Below are 18,479 nucleotides of genomic sequence, written 5' to 3' on the forward strand. Positions count from 1 at the left end.
GGAAGAAAGGAGAGTGAGAGGAGAGATCAAAGAGGGATAGGCTTGGGCTTGTGACAAGGAAGAAGAGGAGTTTGGGCTGTCAAGGCAGTGTTTGAGGCAACATTTAGTAGAAGTGCAAGGACACTCGCCAACAAATTAATTGGGAGCCCAAATTCATCATCCCTAAGGGAAGTACCAGGGGGACCTGGCACCACAGTAACAATATTGATGGGTGTGCTGTTGGTTTTTTTTTTTTTTTTGGGGTTATGTTTTTATTGTGGTTTGGGATTAAGGCTTCTTGTTGTTGTTGTTTTATGTTTTTATGCGATTTGTTGAACAATGAATAGGAATTGGGATGAATGATGCATTTTGGTATAATGTGGAAGTGAAAATTTCTGTGCGCGTTATTATACAACATAAAAGGGTTGTGGATTGGTAATATGGTTAATGGTGCGTAAATTTGCTAGGGTAGTGGATTGGTGACATTACATAGACCAATAAAAGATTAATCTTGTAATAGTTAACATGATCGAGCAAAATGGACCAAGTGGCCTTCTTTACTGTGGTTCAGTTGCTCCAACATCATTGTTAATCCTTGTTAGGATCTATGTCCTGTTTGTAGATGCAAGAGAGAGTGAAAAAAAGAAGAAGCTTTGTTGGGTTTTATTTTTTGGTACAAATGACAATGACAAATAAAAGACTTAAGTCTTACAATAAACGAAACATAATGGAGAGTGGTCTAATATATATATGCATTGTCTCCCTTTGGCTTAGATGAACCCTCGTCATTTTTGCTCAGTGTTCAATATGGTTATTTACTTGATATAATTACTTGATTGATGATTGTTGTCATCATCAATATGTGGACAAAGTATATTGATGTCTTGTTATATTAAAACTGACCATGCAGTAGTATCAGCGGAGTCAGCTAACCACAACTTATAGTGATTTGAATTTAAAATTCTTATGGGAATTGCGAATTTATAACCACCATTGACAAATTGAATGAAATAGAATCTACTTATTACTAATCATCTTCTCCTCTAACCTGATGGCTCTATGGTCTTGTTTATTTAACGCGAGGGCTGTCACATGATATTCAAATTTTATATTACATTTTGGAATTCTGGTGGTGTCTGTAGCTGTTGTGTCCAGCAAAAGAGAATAAAATTCAAATCATAGTAATTTATAACATAAATAAATTTATTGTGGGATGAATTTAGAAATGAGTACTGAAATGCAGGTAGCAGTAGGTTCTCCTTGCCTGTAAGTGTAAGCCAAATCAATCTGGGTTTCTTGAGAGATGCAGAGAGAATATCTTCATCAACAACAGGCCATCGAAGTTCCATTCATTGAGCCCTCAAAAGAGGTCCATATGATGGTTTTGAGGCAATGAAATTTTGTGAACTCTTGAAATCATAATATGTTTAGAGTTTGTTCATTCAGCGTACACTTGAAGTTCAATTTTCCAAATGAAATTTTGATTGACGAAGTTCTTTTTTTTTTTTTTTTTTAAATCTTTTAATTATGTTCTTTTGCTTCCTGTTAATTCTATTCCTATGAGGATTAAAACCTTTACTCTAATGCCTATTGGAGCTTTGGAGTTCCCATCTTTGCTAAACCGAACTAAATGAATTCCCTTATTTGCCATACAAACTATACTGTAGTCTGTAGCCATCACTAATCTCCAAGGCCTCGAGAGCTTTGAGGTTCTTGATACAGAAATAAGGTTAGATATCCAGAGTAATTAAATATGAGCACTGCAATCCTACCTTTGAAATTCTCCACTGCAGTAAATGGGTTCAGCACACAATTAATGCATTTCAAATTCTGTTTACTATCTTTAACTAATTTCCTGCGCTGCTACACAAACATGATTTTGTGCACATCCCAGAATATTGGGTGTCTGAAGTTCTCGGTTTTTCTTCTTAGAGCAATCACACCAGATCATGTAAAAATTTCCTCTATTTTACACAAAAAACCTCCTTTTAAAATTTTACACATTCATTTTTACAAATTATCCACATCAGTTCATCTATCCTACTCCATCTATTAATTAAATAATAATTTTCTCACTTTTTTATTAATTCCCTCAACTAACCTACGCGCCTATTCATTTCTTCTCTCCTTCAGTTCTGATTAATTTCTCTCTCTCTCTCTCCTTCTCTTCATTTCTTCTCTTCATTTCTCTCTCTCTCTCACTCTCTCTCTACCCAGATCATCTCTCTCACTCTCTCTCTACCCAGATCAACGCTCGATCGGAGCTCCGATCTAGCGCTCCGATTGCCGATCCGCCAGCTCCGATCCAACGTCCGCGAGCTCCGATTCACGGCAAGACCCATGAGCTCCGACCAATCAAGCACCGATCTACAAGTCAAGCACCGATCTGTGGTTGTTTGTGTATGTCTGTGTTTTTTTTTTTTTTGAGCAAAGTATATCTCTGTATTCTGTGTTGAGAAAATGATGGAGTCTGTTGAGAACGGATCAGAGAGAGAAAAAAAGGAGCGAAGGAGAAATGATAAAATATTGTTTACCCGAGCTACAGTAACCGTGTAAATATACACGGTACTGTAGCTCGGGGATGGTTTTACACTATTTTACCTAGTTTTAGCTCTACTGATGTAGCTCAAAATGTGTAAAATTGAAAATTTTTTGCATTATACATGATTATCCACACACTGATGTGGATGTTGTTACTGGTTGTTTTGGATTTCTCTTAAATTTCTTGTACTTCTCATCTTTAAAAAGTTCATACCAAGAGTAAGGAAGATAGTTCATCAAAGTCTAACCAAGCACACGCTAACATATGATTAGTCAACTGCTTTGGTGGTTGCCTCACCCTTTCTTTAAATGAGAGGGAGGATTTATCATCAGGAACAGAACTTAAACCATGTCCCCTAGACAAGGAGGAGCTTAAATGGTTTTCTAAATTTGGAGATCAAAACCCTGTCCTGTCTTCTGCTAGTTTCTAATGTGGAAGAAAAATAATAATTTACAATTTTATGGCCTTTGTTTGTGCAACAAATAGTTAAATGACCAGATTAGGAATACAGTATGCATATTAACGCCCGGGATCGAAATAAAAAAAGAACCTAGTGTTTTATGCAGCTGGAGTGAAGAAAAAATTTAAGTAATCAGGAAGTGTACTATGCCAAAACTGACCCAGCTAGACTGATTCAATAATACATCTATATATATAAAGAATGGTTGTGGAAGTGATTAATTTTGCTATTAAGAGAATCAGACTGTTGAAGATCAGGGCAGGGCGTCCCATTTGATCATTTTCTTCTCATTATTCAGTTCTAAATTAACTTGCTTTTGTGCTTTTCCTAGATTGTATTCAGGCTCTAATGAGAAAGAATTTAAGGTAGCCTTACATGTTTTAGAATTGAGGAAAGAAAGATATCATTTTTTTTTTTAACGGAGGTATCTTACTAAAGGATATGATTCACAAAAAAATTCTATTGCAGTAGATTACACAATCTAGTATTGGTGTCGTGTTGTAAATATACTAATACAAATGTTATCCAAACCAGCAAGTTTATCAACTTCAGCAAATGCAATCAGCTAAAATTCAAGAGTAAAACAAACACAGTAATTTTCAGCCAATTTCATATTCATATTTACTGCAACAAGCACAATGGTTCCTCTGAGAGTGAAATGAACCAAAAATATTGGTCAGACCTGCCCAATCCCAACCAATTTATTGTGTAATTGAATCCGAGCCTTGTGTTTCCTCCCATAATAGTGCGAAGCCAAGTCATTCTCTCCAGTGCAGTTTGTATTACAGATGTTGCACCTATAATATTTCTCACTAACAGCTTCATTCTTCTGTTCTAGTGCACTGTTTGACATTGAAACTCTTTTTTCATGCTCCTCTTTTGAGGGCTGAACAAATTCTTTAGCAGTTGAAGCTGAGACACTCATTGAATGGGCATGCTTTTCACCCTCATTATTTGTAGTAGTTCTTTGTTTCCATTCTTTGGTGGATACAGTCTTTTGTGGCTCCTCTACTGGCTGCTCAGTTTTCTTTGTGGTTGAAGCTGGGACAATATTTGGCTGGTTCTTTGCTTTCAGTGCCTCAGTAGTCTTGTGTTTCTTTCCTTGAAGGTGTAAATTTAAGTTTTTCTCACTAAAAACAGTTAACTGACATATATCACAAGTCCACTCCTTTCGGAGTTCCTTAGGCATGGGAATATCAGGAAGTTCTCTAACTGTTGCAACTGCCACTGCCGTTTCCTCCTCAGTGGCTGATGTTCTGTTCTCAGTCTGATCAAGGATAGGCTCTGTTAGAACTATCTGGATATGCAGTGATAACATAAATTAGAAGCAAATCAGTTGTTTAGTCATTTCCATCCTATTTGTGGAAAAAGCATGAGAATTCCATTGCCAAAAAGAAAACATTACTGAAACAACCTAAAATACTTAATCAATGTTATAGAAATCTCTTAATTTAAACATAAAGCATGTACAATGCAAATGATGATGAGAACTCATTAACAACAAATGATAGGAAAAAAACCATTCCTTTTTGTTTTGGGGTGGGTGGGGGGAACTATGGCATTGAATTCATGAAGGAAAAAAAAAAAAAAAAAAAAATCCAATAGTGCGCAAAGCTCCCACTTTTGTAGGCTCTAGGAGACATGACTAGTGAGCTGCCCCCATTCTTTCTTTTCTTTTTTCAAGTGATCATGAGATTCAAACTTGTGACATTTCGCCTTGGGCGGAAGGCACTTTCCATCACACCAAGGTCATACCCCCATGATGATTGCTCTTTTGAGTCATTATTTATATCATGATTATGATGCTGACCCTCCTGATAGTCTAGACTGACCTATACCAGGTCAAAATGTGAAGCCCCTGAGAATGTCCTGCCATTTTAAGTCAGCTATGTTCATTGCCACCTTCTGGTTTCCCACACCTTGATTATTAACCACTCACATTATCAACCCACAATTTTAAGAATTCAAAGAACCGATTCTCCATGCAAAATACTCATTTTGACCCCCTTCTCAAAAGATTGGGTTTTCCACAGAAACTTTTCATAAAGTTGAACAATATACTTCCTAGTGAATAAAATACAAAATTATACCTTGGCAGTAGGCACTTCCTTTTTCTCTATTACTTCCATAGATTTATTATCTTTCTGCACAATGCTAGCCTCTTTGCTATTTGACTGCATCGAGAGAAAAGGATTGTAGATTAGCTCATCTAAAAATTAATTTAAAAAAAATCGTTATTTCCATTAGGAACATACTTTACAGCTCTTTTTTTCTTCAATAATTAAAGAATAATTGAAATTAGGATTTGTCATATGACTGCCAAAATAGTAAACATTCTATTGATAAGATTCTTTCAAAACTCTTTGGAATATATCCTTTTATTCATGTAACTAAAACCAACAACAGATGGGCATAAGAAAATATAAAAAGACTCATAGTAAATGTTCTAGTTGCATGAGTAACATTTAAAGCTTTACCCACTCCACTTCTTTCTTGGCCATAACTGGAAAAGCATTGAACTCTTCCATGCCATGATTAGGCTTTTTGCTTTTTTTCTGAAAAAAAGAAGGCAAAATTAGAGATAAAGGTGTGTATCATTAGTCCTTTTTGTCACCCACAATGAGATCCGAATAAATATAACAAAAGAAAAGCACATATCTAGTAAAAAAAAAATGTTTATCAAGTTTGGGCATCAGTCTTGTTCCATCTTGTAAAAAGTTGTAGTTTTCGAATTCTATGTGAATATGGATTGTGAAGTGTAACGTAAGTGTGTGTTGTGTTGCACAGCAAGCAAGTACTAAGTCCATCTGGATTATACAAGTCACTATGGGAAGCTTTAATTGTGATCAATCCTTTTGGGATATCATGCAAATATGACTAGTTGGGTTGTGGTAATTCCAATTATAAAAACCCATTTATTTGAATGTCAATTCCAACATATCTAATTATCTAACTAAAAAACAGTTTTCCAATTGTATATAAAAGTTTGATATAACATTTTATCTTAACTGAAAGCTAAAGAACATGAAGTGTCATACCTTGGTAGCAATAAGTTCCTCCAGAGCTTCAGGTCCATTCTTGTTTATATATCTCTCTGCCTGAGCTAGAAAGTTCTCTCTCTTGAATAAGAATTCCTTCCATTTATTGAATTCATCAATGACAACAAGTGGGTTCATGGAGAGGCATGGATGAATAAAGTGATTATAGACATAAATGGCACCATCGAAGTGAGGTACAACCAGCCAGCAGACAATCATTAGCTTAATGCGTGGCCAGAACAGTAACCTGACAATTAAACATGGTAAACAAGACATATAATAGACATGTCACATGAATATATAAACACATATCAAGAAAAGACAAAAACAATAATCTAGTCAAGTTAAACATTGGCACATAACATGGTGAATGAAATCCCTCAGATTTATTGTTGAAGTAGCCTAAACACAAGGTGACAGAATTCTGTAATTCAAGAAGTCCAACCTATAGCTTTTATATTTGTGAGCTTCAAGCGGTTCCCAAGAACATGAAACGAATATTGAATTTGCACTAACTTCTAGTTTACTCAATTTATTGTTGACATGGAAACAAGTATCATGCAAACAAAGGGCGTAAGAGATCACAACCTTAAAATAGTTAGAGATGGGAGCGTAGACATTGATATATGGAGAATTTCGTCAAACAATGCCATGTAAGCACAACTGGACACGTCATTACAAAAAAAGGACAACCTAATGAAAATATAACAACATTCCCCCTCACTCCTTAGACACAATCCATCTTAGGATGAACAAGGACTAGGGGGCACTTGGCCAAATGATGAGGAGTCTGTACTGAGGAAATATATAAGAGCTCAAGCATGAAGGATAAGCTCAAACTAGAGGACTGAGCACCATATCCCAGAACTGTTAAACACATTGTGGGATCAACAGTCACATGCCCAAAATCACCCTGAGTTATATTCCCATTATGATCATGATATGGCAGCTAAAATCAAGGAAACTCCTCTGACTTAAGCATCAGTGTAATTAGACCACGGCCATATTGGTAGCTTTCTAAGCTTTCTTCGTTCTTGTAGGTATCCTATTGGCTAGTCTACCATCTAATTGTTGATTACCATCAGGCATATATCTGTTTCTTTCTGAAATCTCTACTAAACATATAAAGTTCTTTTTGCTTTTTTTTTTTTTTTTTTTTTGGTTTGGGGAGGCGGGGCTGACCACATAATATGGTAACATCTTGATCTTCATGATATGCACAATTTTGAGGTAAATGAAGTTTCATTCTTTATCAAGTAATCCGAGGAGTACTGGACTCATATGTTGTGTGTATGTGTGCATTTAGAAGCGAATGACTTGCCAAAATTTTAATGCAAGAAAAAAAAAAGTTTGGCATCTACATAAATCCACTTACATGAATGTGTGAAATGAAATATGTAGAATTTCAGGTTTAGAAAACATTCAATTTAATATGCATATGATTTAAACAATGCAAAGTATAAATCAAAAGACTTTTTTTGGTCCAATTGTTACTCAACAATCTATTAACTTGCAAGAATTCTTTGAATAAATGAATTTGATCAGAAAAAGATATTCATTAAAGTATGTGTGTTCATCCTGTCAAATCTCGCTGCATATCCTTGTGAATGATTATTAGTAATCTGATTTAAGCACCCAATTGATCTTTCACATCAAATAATCTTTAGTAGTGATATCCCTGTTCATGTCGTTAGTTCTTCAAACAAAGCGCAAAATTGAACAAATTTACATTCCAAAAATAAAGGTTTTCTATAAAATTTAATTCACACAAATGTTGATTGCAAATCATTTTCTCTTTTGTTTTCTTGGCACTCATGCAGAGCTAGACACTGGAATGCAGGGCAAAGTTACCTTACAAGATACTTCAAGAAAGCATTCTCAAAGAGTGAAATCAAAGAGAAGACAATCCAATATGTGACCAACTTCTTAGTGTCTGAATTTGAACTGTTCTCAATTGCTCGGATGGAAGCACATCTGTTAAGAAAATGTATGGTAGCCCATATCATGTTCACGCACCAAAAGTACCACTTGCGCGTGTGTGAGAGAGAGAGAGAGAGAGAGAGAGAGAGACTTACAAAGGATACCCCAAAGCAAAGAAAGGCCTGCAAGTAAAACACAAACAAAAAGCAGAGAGAATACTATTAAAAAAAACTAACTTCATCAAATACTGTTAAAGAAATGAAATGTAATATTTCTATCATTCTTTTAAGCAGAAGAAATTTTCTCTCCCCTTCTGCACAAAATGTATACCATGAAAGGACATCAAGGAATTTCAGTGCAAATATGAGAATACCCAGTAGACTCATCTTGAAATAGAACTAATCTGTTTGGATTTCTCAGCTCGAATCTCCAAGATATATGTAAATATATATATAAGTAAAGATGGGGAAAGACATAATGAATGTGAAAGAAAGGAAAAGCAAATAGATTGAGCTGGAAAGCGGAAGGAGGAAACTTGTACAAAAGTAAAAAGCAATTTCAGAGGAAAGTCCAACAGTCGCTTTCATAGTCTTACGGATTTCCTCTGCTCAACTTATGTTCCAATTGAATACGAGTGGCAAGTATTTAAATCGGATTGACTCATGGACCCGAGTTTCACGACGTTATTTCATTATTTAGTTTATTTTTATTATTATTTATAAATTTTATTGTATTTTTAGTATTATTTATGATTCTTATTATATTATTTTAATTAATTTTTATTTTTATTTATAATATTTTTAGTAATAATTTTTTAATTTCTGTAAAATAAACGGTATCCAAACACACCGTAGAATTAACTTATTACGTACAAACTTTTTTACATGGTTTTAAGTTAAAAAAGTAATTGAAATCTTTAATTGAAATCATGATTCTCATCTTAAAAATCACAATTTCAATTTTTTTTTTTATTATGTAAAATCACGATTTCAATTGTTTTTGAGGGTTTGTAATTTGTATAAAATTGTGTAAAGCTACTTGCGTGTAATAAATGTACAAATGTGGACGCTAAATTCCAACGGGAAAAAATGCTCATAATTTCAGACTTCGTTTTTTTTTTTTTTTTTTTAAGAGGGATTTCAAACTTGGTATTGGTTGTTCAAATTTTTTAAGTATGTCCACACTCATAGACCACCGACCATATAGATTACCAAGTTCAATGCCCCTTCCAATTGCATGTTAGAATTCTCTTCGTAAGTCCTGATTCCTAAGGGAAGTAGGTATAAACTACGTTGCTTCAATTTTTCGGTGCATTTGGTATAATCTCTAGGACCCAAAGCAGTTTTATAAAACGGATCCAAGACTGTGACGGCGGGGTTTTTTTTTTTTTTTTTGATGATACCATTCAAGCATAGCCCGCGCAAGCGTTTCAGAGTCCTAAAGCAAAATTTTCAAATGGGGCATTTAAATTGTCACTTAAATAACATTTAACTAGTATTTTATATAATAATTTTTTTTAAATCCATTCTTTTTACTCTTTAACATGATTTTTTTTTTTTTAGAAAATGCTGAAGTTATAACAAATTTTACTGCAAACTGGTGTTGTAATGAATGTGATCAATGACATGATGCTTACAAAATACTAGAAATATTATAAAATATACAACATGAAAATTACAAAGATATATCATCAATCACAAATATTCATTCAAAAATGCATTCAATAGTTTGTTGAAATCTACCTATCATATTCATTTTCACATCAAATTATAAAAGTTTTGGAGACTATCACGCACCCTTGGTGTAGTGATCACTCCACAAGTATAAGTTATTGTGGGGTGTGAGGGGTAATAGCTGAGATTTAAGTCTCTAGAAGAGAGTTTCGCACACATATACACTTAGATTAGGCTAGAGTATAATTTTTATCTTGTATAAAAATAATTAAATAAATAAAAGTTATGTATTTATAGTATTTTTAACATTTTCCTATTTGAATTACTTATGATTAGTAACACGTCTATATATAAGACCTATTTATTTAAATTTGTCTTATCTCTATCTCTAGCATTACTTAATTCTTTCAGCCTTCTTAATAGTGAAAAAAAAAAATGTAAACTAAAATGTTTTAATATCTCCCAAAAAAATTTATATATAAAAAATAAATATAAAAATAAAAATAAAATTTGCCCCCTAATTTAGGGCCTTTTCTAGTAAGGGGGCCCTACGCAATGGCCTAATTGGCCTAAGCCTAGGACCAGCCCTACATTCAAGAAAATAGTCAAGGTACAAAAGCAATCTGGTCGACTAAGAAACTTTGAATTGGCATTATAGAAGCCAATTTTGCTAGGTTATTTACAGGGCTATTAACATACTTGGGAACAAGCAGAGTGTGATAGTTGGTGTCATTTTGAGCCAGATAATCCGCCATCAAAATTCTATCCTGCCAATTGGGAGTACACCCTCTATTGATAATCTGGACAGGTCTTTTTCTATCACAAAGGAACAAAATTTGCTTGAAACCCAAAGTCCTAGCCTTGGTAGCTGCCTCAATCATCGTTTCCTAAATGGTAATAGGCAAAGACTTGTCAGTACAACTAGCTATCCCCTGCATGACAATATCTCCAAGTCTATTTCTAGCTTCGTAGGCAAAACCAGCCCTAGTGAATTTCTTTGCTCTAGCACCTGCAACCTTGATAATGATCTGCCAAGGACCTCCAACTACCTGAGCATTCCTACTCCGATTGGTGGTACTTTGAGAGGGGTTGGAGCAGTCATGAAAAGCCTTAGTAAACCTGCACATCATAGACTGAACTATTAACACAACTTCCAGAGGGTTAGGAGACTTCCCTTCATGAACCACAAGGTTTTTGTGATTCCAAATAGTCCACAAAGTAGTGAAGACTGCCCGCAAATAGTATAAATCATTCTGATCCATGTTCTTGTGCCTTAAAAGAAGTTTTCCAATCCATTGTTGGACTGTAATGTCATCAAAATTAGAGGTGTGAACAGCAAGGGTAGAACCATGCCAAGTGGCTCTAGCAAAGGGGCACAGCAAGAAAAGGTGTGAGGTAGATTCATCCTCCATTTCACAAAAAAGCAAGCATTATTGACTGGGATTCCTCTATTCCTTAAGGCAAGAAAAGTTGGTAGATTGTCATGTAGAAGTCTCCAAACGAAATTGCAGATTTTTTGGGGAATATGCAATTTCCATATCAAGTGCCATAACCTAGGGGGAAGGGGGTTTTCTAGGGAAGGGCTAGACTAAGATAGGTTTTCATCCCAATGAAGGTTGTTGTATGCTTGTTTTACTTGGTAGTCTCCTAAGGAAGAGTGTCTCCAAACTAACTTGTCCGACCCTGTACCTGTCCTAGGAATTCGGATACTTAGGATTTCATCACTTATGTGCTGAAGATAAAGGGCTTTGACAAGGTTTCTTTTCCAGGAATGGTTAGAAGTGTCAATAAGGTCTGCTACTGTACTAGAGCTTAAGTTATTATCACATAGAGATTGAGGGTCACAGTGAAACCAATCCTAATGGCTAAGGGGGATTTGAGACCTAGAACCTATGATCCATTTTCCTTCCTTCAAATTACTATTGTTTTGAGTGATGATGCTCCTCCAGAACCAAGAGTGGTATGGTTTGGGCTAGCATTCATGAATTGAGGTGTTTGGGAAATATTTAGCTTTAAAGGTTTTAGAAATGAGGGCTTAGGGGTTTTGGCTTATTCTCCAAAATTGTTTAGCTAACATAGCTTGATTCATGAGGCAAAACTTTTTAAGACCTAAGCCACCCTCTCTTTTTGGTTTATAGATCTGGTCCCAGTTAATCAAGTGAAGTTTTCTTTCCCCAAGATCATGACCCCACCAAAAAGCATCCATTCTCTTGCAAATAGCTTCTAGAACTTTAAAACAGGAGAAGGTGTACAGGGATATTGATTGGAGGGTTGAAGAAATTAAGGTAATCCTACCAACCTAAGATAGGAGTTTAGCCTTCCAACCTTGCAACTTGGACTGCAATTTATCCACAAGGAATTGAAAATCAGCTACCCCTCAGTTTGAAATTTAAACCTAAGTACTTGCTTGGAGACTGAACACGGTTGACTTGAAGGTCATGTGCCAAAGCTTCCTTATCCTCATCCGCCATATTGGGTGAGCAATACAAGTCAAATTTGGCAAAATTGATGCTTTGGCCTGATATAGAGCAATACCAAGTAAGAATCTCTTGAATCTTGATTAAGGAGTGGTTGTCCTTCTTGAAGAAGAGCAGGGAGTCATTAGCAAAGAGGAGATGGGTAAAGGATATGCCATGTCTACCTAATTTAAGCCCATTGATGCTCTTTTGATTCTTTGCCTATGAAAGATCCAAAGAGAGGACATTTGCACACAAGAGAAAAAGATAGGGAGAAAGAGAGTCACCCTGCCTTAGACCTTTTCCCGGGAAGAAGGTTTGTGTAATGATGCCATTTATCAATAGGGTGTATTAAACAGTGGTGACACACCCCATAATCCATTAAACCCATCTTTCATTGAAATTCATAGCTGTAAGGACAGCTTTCAAGAATTCCTAATCAACCCTATCATATGCTTTGGTCATGTCAATTTTGAGAGCCCCAAAATAGTTTTTTTTTCCCCTTTCTCTTGCCTAGATAGTCAAAATTTTCATGGGTAATAAGAATGTTGTCAGTGATATTCCTCCCTTGAATGAAGGCATTTTGGAAAAGAGTAATAAGGTTATCCATGAAAGGTTTGAGTCTATTAACCATGAGCTTTTAGATTATTTTATAAATAACATTGCACAGGCTAATAGGACAAAAATGGGAGACTTCATCAGGGAAAGGTGTTTTTGGGATAAGGGTGATGCAGGTGTGGTTTAGGATCTTAAGAAGGAAACCTGAGTGGAAGAAGGCATGCACAGTATTGAAAAAATCAGACTTGACAATATCCCAAAACTCCTGATAGAAAAAGGCAAGGATGCCATCTGGGCCAGGGGCTTTATGGGCCCCAAGTTGGAACACAGTATTCTCTATTTCCTCATTAGTTATAGGCCTGTTAATGATGTCCAGTTGATGGGTAGAATGCTTTGGGATAGGTAGGGAGTGTAGCTCGTCAAGGATAGAGAGGTAGTCCCTAGTAGATGAGCTATTAAAAGCATATTTGAAGTGGTTGAAAAAGATGTTTTCTATTTCCATGGGGTTTTCAGAGACAGTACCCTCACTAGTCTTAATTTGCGAAATGCGATTTCTAGCTCTTCTTTGTTTGACAATTGTTTGGAAGTACCTTGTGTTTCTATCCCCTAAAATTATGCTCTTGTTTCTAGCCTTCTAAGCCCATTTCATTTCCTCCCTATTCATGAAAACCTGCAAATCCTCCCTAAGCATTCTTTCTCTATCCACATCCTCAGTAGTAAGAATGGCATCTTGGATCTGTTGGAGTTGGGTTTTTTTTAAGAAGAATCTCTTTTTCTACTTTGCCAAAGCAATCCCTATTTCAAGAAATCAAATCGGTTCTAAGTCTAGATGTTTTATTCCTGAATTAGAAGGCTCTTGATCCAACAGAGAGGGTGCTTCAAGCTTTTGCAACCACATCTCTACAAGAGGGGTGAGATAGCCACATCTGTTCAAACCTAAAGGGTCTATGCCTAAAGGGATGTTGGAGATCAAAATCCAAAACAATCGGGCCATGATCAGAGTGTAGAATAGGCTAGTTTTTGAGTGCATACTGGGGGTATGTATTCACCCAATCTACACTGACAAAAGCCTTATCAAGTCTCTCCATAACAAACTCATCCCCCTCCCTATTGTTTGACCAGGTGAATTTTTAACCTAAAGCTGCTAACTCACATAATTCTAGATCAAAGATCAGTTGCTGAAAAATATTTGTGCTTAGTAATTTACCCCACTTAAAAGAGAGTTTATCATCAAATGACAAAATTTGGTTGAAATCTCCTATGCAGAGCCAATTGTGATATGGCCTTAAGCTCTCTAAGTTTCTTTCATACATGTTCCCGTTTGGAATGGTCATGGTGTTCATATCCAAAAGTGATGGATAAGGGTTTAACTTTGTTGTCCACTGTTAGGACATATGTGATTGGATGTTAGGAATATATGTCAACATTTTATATATTGGTTAATCCTTTGACAAAATGCACTTTACTTGTAATTGGGTAGATCTAGGATGTGTTTAATGCTTCAAGAAACAAGGTTTCAAGTTCAAGTGTTAAAACCATAAAAGTCTATCCAAAAATCAAGCAATGAAGTGTTGGATTTTAAAGCCCGACAACTAACTCGACAGCTAGTATCTATCGAGGTTTAAAAGCTGCTAAAGCTTATGGCTTGACAGCTAGCTCGATAGATGGCTATCTATCGAAGGTTATGAAACTCAGTTTTTCTAGACTGTTTTTTATCCAATCCGTGAATATGTGTTTGGGCTTTCTTTTCTCACAACCCTAAACATATATAAAGATTATTTTAAGGGCCGTATTAGGTGGCACAGTCAAGAACAAAATTGCACAAGAGCATAATTCATCAAGTGTGACTGGAAACCTAGTTTGCTCTAGTTCTTAAGAAGCTGCTGTGTTTGTACACCGTAGAGTTTTGTGACCAAGCAACTTTGTGATCTTCATGTGTTGAAGAATAGAAAAACTTTGCAGCCAACATCTTTCTCAAGTTGATGATCAAGTTGCGTACTGGAATCCGCGCATCTTTTGGTTAGTCACGTACTAGGAGCCGTGCAATACAAGGAGAGATTGCCACTACAGAACAAGTCCAATTGAGTATTGGCGTAAGGGTTCAACTGCAGGTTGGTATAAAATAGTGAGATTTTTTTACTTGTAACTACTTGTTTTGATAATAGTGAATTCTCGGGAGTGGTGACCTTAAAATCATCTGGTGGACTTTTTGCCGTGTAGGTTTTCCCCATTTGTAAACAAATCACCGTGTCAAATTTAATTTCTGCTGCATTTAGTTATTTGGTAATTTGTTTGTGCTACCACGCTCATTATATGTAATTGAACCTAATTAATTCACTTGGCTAATTAATTGGTTAATTCATTACAAGGGGTCAAGACATTCTTGGTCTATCAAGTGGTATCAGGGTATATTTCAGACCCAGTACTAAAAAAACTCCCTATGAGCTATGGAAGGGAAGGAAGCCGATGTCAAGTATGTCAAAATCTTTGGAAGTACTTGCTTCATTCTCAAGGATAGAGAGAATGTGGGAAAATTTGACTCTCAAAGTGATAAAGGAATATTTTTGGGATACTCCTCCACAAGCAAGGCTTATTGGGTATACAACAAGAGAGCCAAGAAAGTGATGGAAATTGTAAATGTTTTTAACGATGAAGCTTCAGAGTCTTGCTCTGAAAATGTTAATGAGGAAATTCCCAAAGGAATTCTTCCTCCGGAGCCCAAGGACAGTCAAGAACCTGTTGATCAAGAGCCTGCCTCTCTAAGTACTCCCAGTACTCCAAATGTTGCAGAGGGTTCAGCAGACAAATCTGTCTCATCTGATTCTAAATCTCATAAAGAGAAAGGACCTTCCTCCAGAGTTCAATTGAATCATCCTCGTAAAACTATTGTGGGAAATGTGAATGAACTTACACTAAGAAAATACACAGTTGCTAAATGTGTTGCTAACTTTATGTCTTATTCTTGCTATTTGTCGCAGGTTGAACTTACCAAGGTTGAGGAAGCACTTCAAGATGAAAGTTGGGTGGAGGCTATGCATGATAAACTACTTCAATTTCAACAGAATGATGTTTGGACGCTAGTACCTAGACCTGAGGGTGAGCACATCATTGGCACAAAGTGGACTTTCAGCAATAAGACTGATGAAGAGGGTAATGTGATCCACAATAAGGCTCGTCTTTTGGCTTAAGAATACTCACAAATGGAAGGAGTGGACTATGACGAGACGTTTGCTCCAGTAGCCCGCATGGAGTCCATTAGGATCCTTCTAGCACTAGCATGCCATTTGAAGTTCAAGTTTTACCAAATGGATGTCAAGACCGCCTTCTTAAATGGGTTCCTTAAAGAAGATGTCTATGTGGTTCAACTAAAAGGATTCATTGATCCCCATTTTTCAGATCATGTGTTGTACCTTAAGAAGGCACTTTATGGTTTAAAGCAAGCCCCTAGAGCTTGGTATGATCGGCTCCCACAATACTTAGTGTCACATGAGTTCACAAGAGGAAAGACTAATCAAACTCTCTTCATCAAAAAGGAAGACGGCGAGTTAATTGTTGCTTAAGTCTATATTGATGATATCATTTTTGGGTCCACAAAGGATGAACTTGCTCATGGATTCTCAAAACTCATGCAGGCCGAGTTCGAGATGAGCATGATTGGAGAGTTAAATCACTTCCTTAGATTGTAGATCCGTCAGCAAGAAACAGGTATATTTTTTATCCCAATCTAAATATGCTAGAAATCTTGTGAAAAAGTTTGGCTTGGAATCTGCTAGTTCTATTAGAACCCGTATGAGTCCTAATGTAAAACTCACTGTTGATGTCTCGGGAAAGAGTGTTGATCCATCTCTCTATAGATGCATGATAAGTAGTCTTCTGTACCTCACTGCTAGTAGACCAGACATTAGTTACACTGTGGGAGTGTGTGCTAAATATCAGGCTAATCTCAAAGAGTCCCATATGACTGCTTTGAAGAGAATCATAAAGTATGTCAAAACCACTACCAATTTTGGTGTGTGGTACAGCAAAGACACAAATGATGTCTTAGCCGGATATTCGGATGCTGATTGGGCTGGGAATGCTGATGATAGGAAGAGTACTTTCAGGGGGTTGTTTTTATGTAGGTAATAACCCATCTCCTTATCCATTGCGGAGGCTGAATACATCACTGACAATAGCTGTTGTACCCAACTTCTATGGATGCAAAAACTCCTCCATGATTATAATATTTGTCAAGGAAACCTCACTATCTACTGTGACAATAACAATACCATCAATATCTCTAAGAATCCGGTTCAACATTCTCAAACCAAGCGCATAGAGATTCAACATCACTTCATTCGTGACATTGTTGAAGATGGTACCCTTACTCTTGAGTTCATTCACACTGATGACCAGAAGACTGATTTGTTCACCAAACCTCTTGATAGCAAACGGTTTGAGTTCCTTCATCAAAACATCAGTGTTATCTCCATGGAATGATTTTCTTTTCTCCTCCTTCTCTTCATGCATTTGCATATAGTTTTTATGCATTGCTTTATTTGGCTTGCTTTTGTTTGGTTGTTTTTTAGTTTTAGTTTTTATTTTGTTTCATTCATAAAAATAAAAAATAAAAATTGAAAAATCAGAAAAAATACAAAAACATGTGTGTTTGATTACATTGGTACTTATGTACCTTGAATGGCCAATGAAACAAAATTTTCTAAATTTTGTATCTTTTGGAACTTAGATGAGCATCTCTATGCACAACTAAGCAAGTGAGCTTTGTGGCTCTTTGTTTGTGATGAGTAAGATTAAGTTATTTCTTGTACTTAACACTCGTATCACTTTTTTTGACAAGAAGGACTAAAAAATCTTAAGAGAAAGGCATAAATAACCATCTCACCACTGTTGCCCGCCTATCATGAAATGACATCTGTATACTTTCGCATAGCAAAAGTGCAATGTCAAAAAGCTTAACATAATTGGATATTTCTTTTCTCTCTCTTGTATACCCATGCATGACATGCTTAATAAAAGAAAAATATGCAAAGAAAAATAAAAGCAAAAAATCAAAATGCTTTATAAATGATTGCAAATGTGTATTCTAGGAGATGTGGGAGTTATAGGATGTACGTCGAAGATGTACGTCGAAGGTGATAGTCTCCATCAAAAAGTTATGATTGTGTGTGAGTTAAATTGATTTACTCATACCTCAAATCATCATAACATAAAGACACTTATGCAATCTTGCGATGTTTTCACATACAACACGCAATATTCTTTGCTACTTTTGATACATGTGCAGATACAATGTGATTTGGCCATCACAAGATTTACATGTGTTGATGTATGCTCACTAAACTGTCTTAATTTGTTTTTGAAATATAAAATTGGTTAGACTTGTTTAGTGTGTGTGTGTGTTTTGATCTAAATACATGACATTTTTCTTCATTGAGAGAAGATTTTGAGAGCTCAAAATGCTGTTTGAATTTCTGGTTGAGTAGAATGCTTAATTGTATTCATATCTATGTTTTTCTTTTCCTTGAAAATTTGTTTTTAAGAAATCTCGATGGCTCCTCAATAGCTCTCGATAGATAGGCTATCTATCGAGACTCTTCAGCTTTTCTTTATCGCAATCTCGATAGCTCTCAATAGCTATCTCAATCAATCGAGAAACTTTCTGTCTCCTCGATAGCTTCTCAATAGCTACCTCGATCCATCGAGCTTCTTTGTTGACAAATCTCTCGTTTGATCCTCGATAGCTAGTTCAACAGCTGAAAAGTGCCTCTTTAAAGCTCGATAGCTCTTGATTGATCAAGCTTTATAAAGATTCTATATAAGGAGCCTTCGCAATTTCTGCACTCATTTCCTCGA

At 35.9% G+C, this 18,479-nt stretch overlaps 2 protein-coding genes across 3 annotated transcripts; one reads left to right on the plus strand and one right to left on the minus strand.

The window, feature by feature from the left end:
* Positions 1 to 3,426: 3,426 nt before the first annotated feature.
* LOC142642113 (uncharacterized) lies at positions 3,427 to 8,554 on the minus strand. 2 transcript variants are annotated; one of them, XM_075816461.1, is made up of 7 exons: positions 8,270 to 8,554; positions 8,095 to 8,121; positions 7,871 to 7,993; positions 6,020 to 6,266; positions 5,459 to 5,536; positions 5,072 to 5,155; positions 3,427 to 4,278 (listed from the first exon to the last, which is right to left on the minus strand). In XM_075816461.1, the coding sequence occupies exons 1-7, from the start codon at positions 8,323 to 8,325 to the stop codon at positions 3,658 to 3,660; spliced, it is 1,236 nt and encodes a 411-aa protein (XP_075672576.1). In that variant the 5' UTR covers positions 8,326 to 8,554; the 3' UTR covers positions 3,427 to 3,657. The 2 variants fall into 2 exon arrangements, with proteins under 2 accessions (XP_075672576.1, XP_075672578.1); XM_075816463.1 differs by having other exon boundaries at positions 3,427 to 4,248; positions 8,270 to 8,449.
* Positions 8,555 to 15,073: 6,519 nt separating this feature from the next.
* On the plus strand, positions 15,074 to 15,814 carry LOC142644213 (uncharacterized). The gene has a single exon (XM_075818870.1). It carries the CDS (start codon positions 15,074 to 15,076, stop codon positions 15,812 to 15,814), a length of 741 nt encoding a protein of 246 aa, XP_075674985.1.
* Positions 15,815 to 18,479: the final 2,665 nt, after the last annotated feature.

The sequence above is a fragment of the Castanea sativa genome, chromosome 7 (genome assembly GCF_040712315.1).
Source record: "Castanea sativa cultivar Marrone di Chiusa Pesio chromosome 7, ASM4071231v1".
Lineage (NCBI taxonomy): Eukaryota > Viridiplantae > Streptophyta > Magnoliopsida > Fagales > Fagaceae > Castanea > Castanea sativa.

Bases quoted from the DNA above. Each gene is read 5' to 3' on its own strand.
- LOC142642113 (XM_075816461.1), bottom strand. From the start codon at position 8,325: ATGAGTCTACTGGGTATTCTCATATTTGCACTGAAATTCCTTGATGTC. The intron at 7,994-8,094 runs GTAAGTCTCTCT...TTTTCTTAACAG, and splicing joins TTTGCTTTGGGGTATCCTTT to ATGTGCTTCCATCCGAGCAA. The intron at 5,156-5,458 runs GTAAAGCTTTAA...CTCTCGATGCAG, and splicing joins CCAAGAAAGAAGTGGAGTGG to TCAAATAGCAAAGAGGCTAG.
- LOC142644213 (XM_075818870.1), top strand. From the start codon at position 15,074: ATGGAAGGGAAGGAAGCCGATGTCAAGTATGTCAAAATCTTTGGAAGT.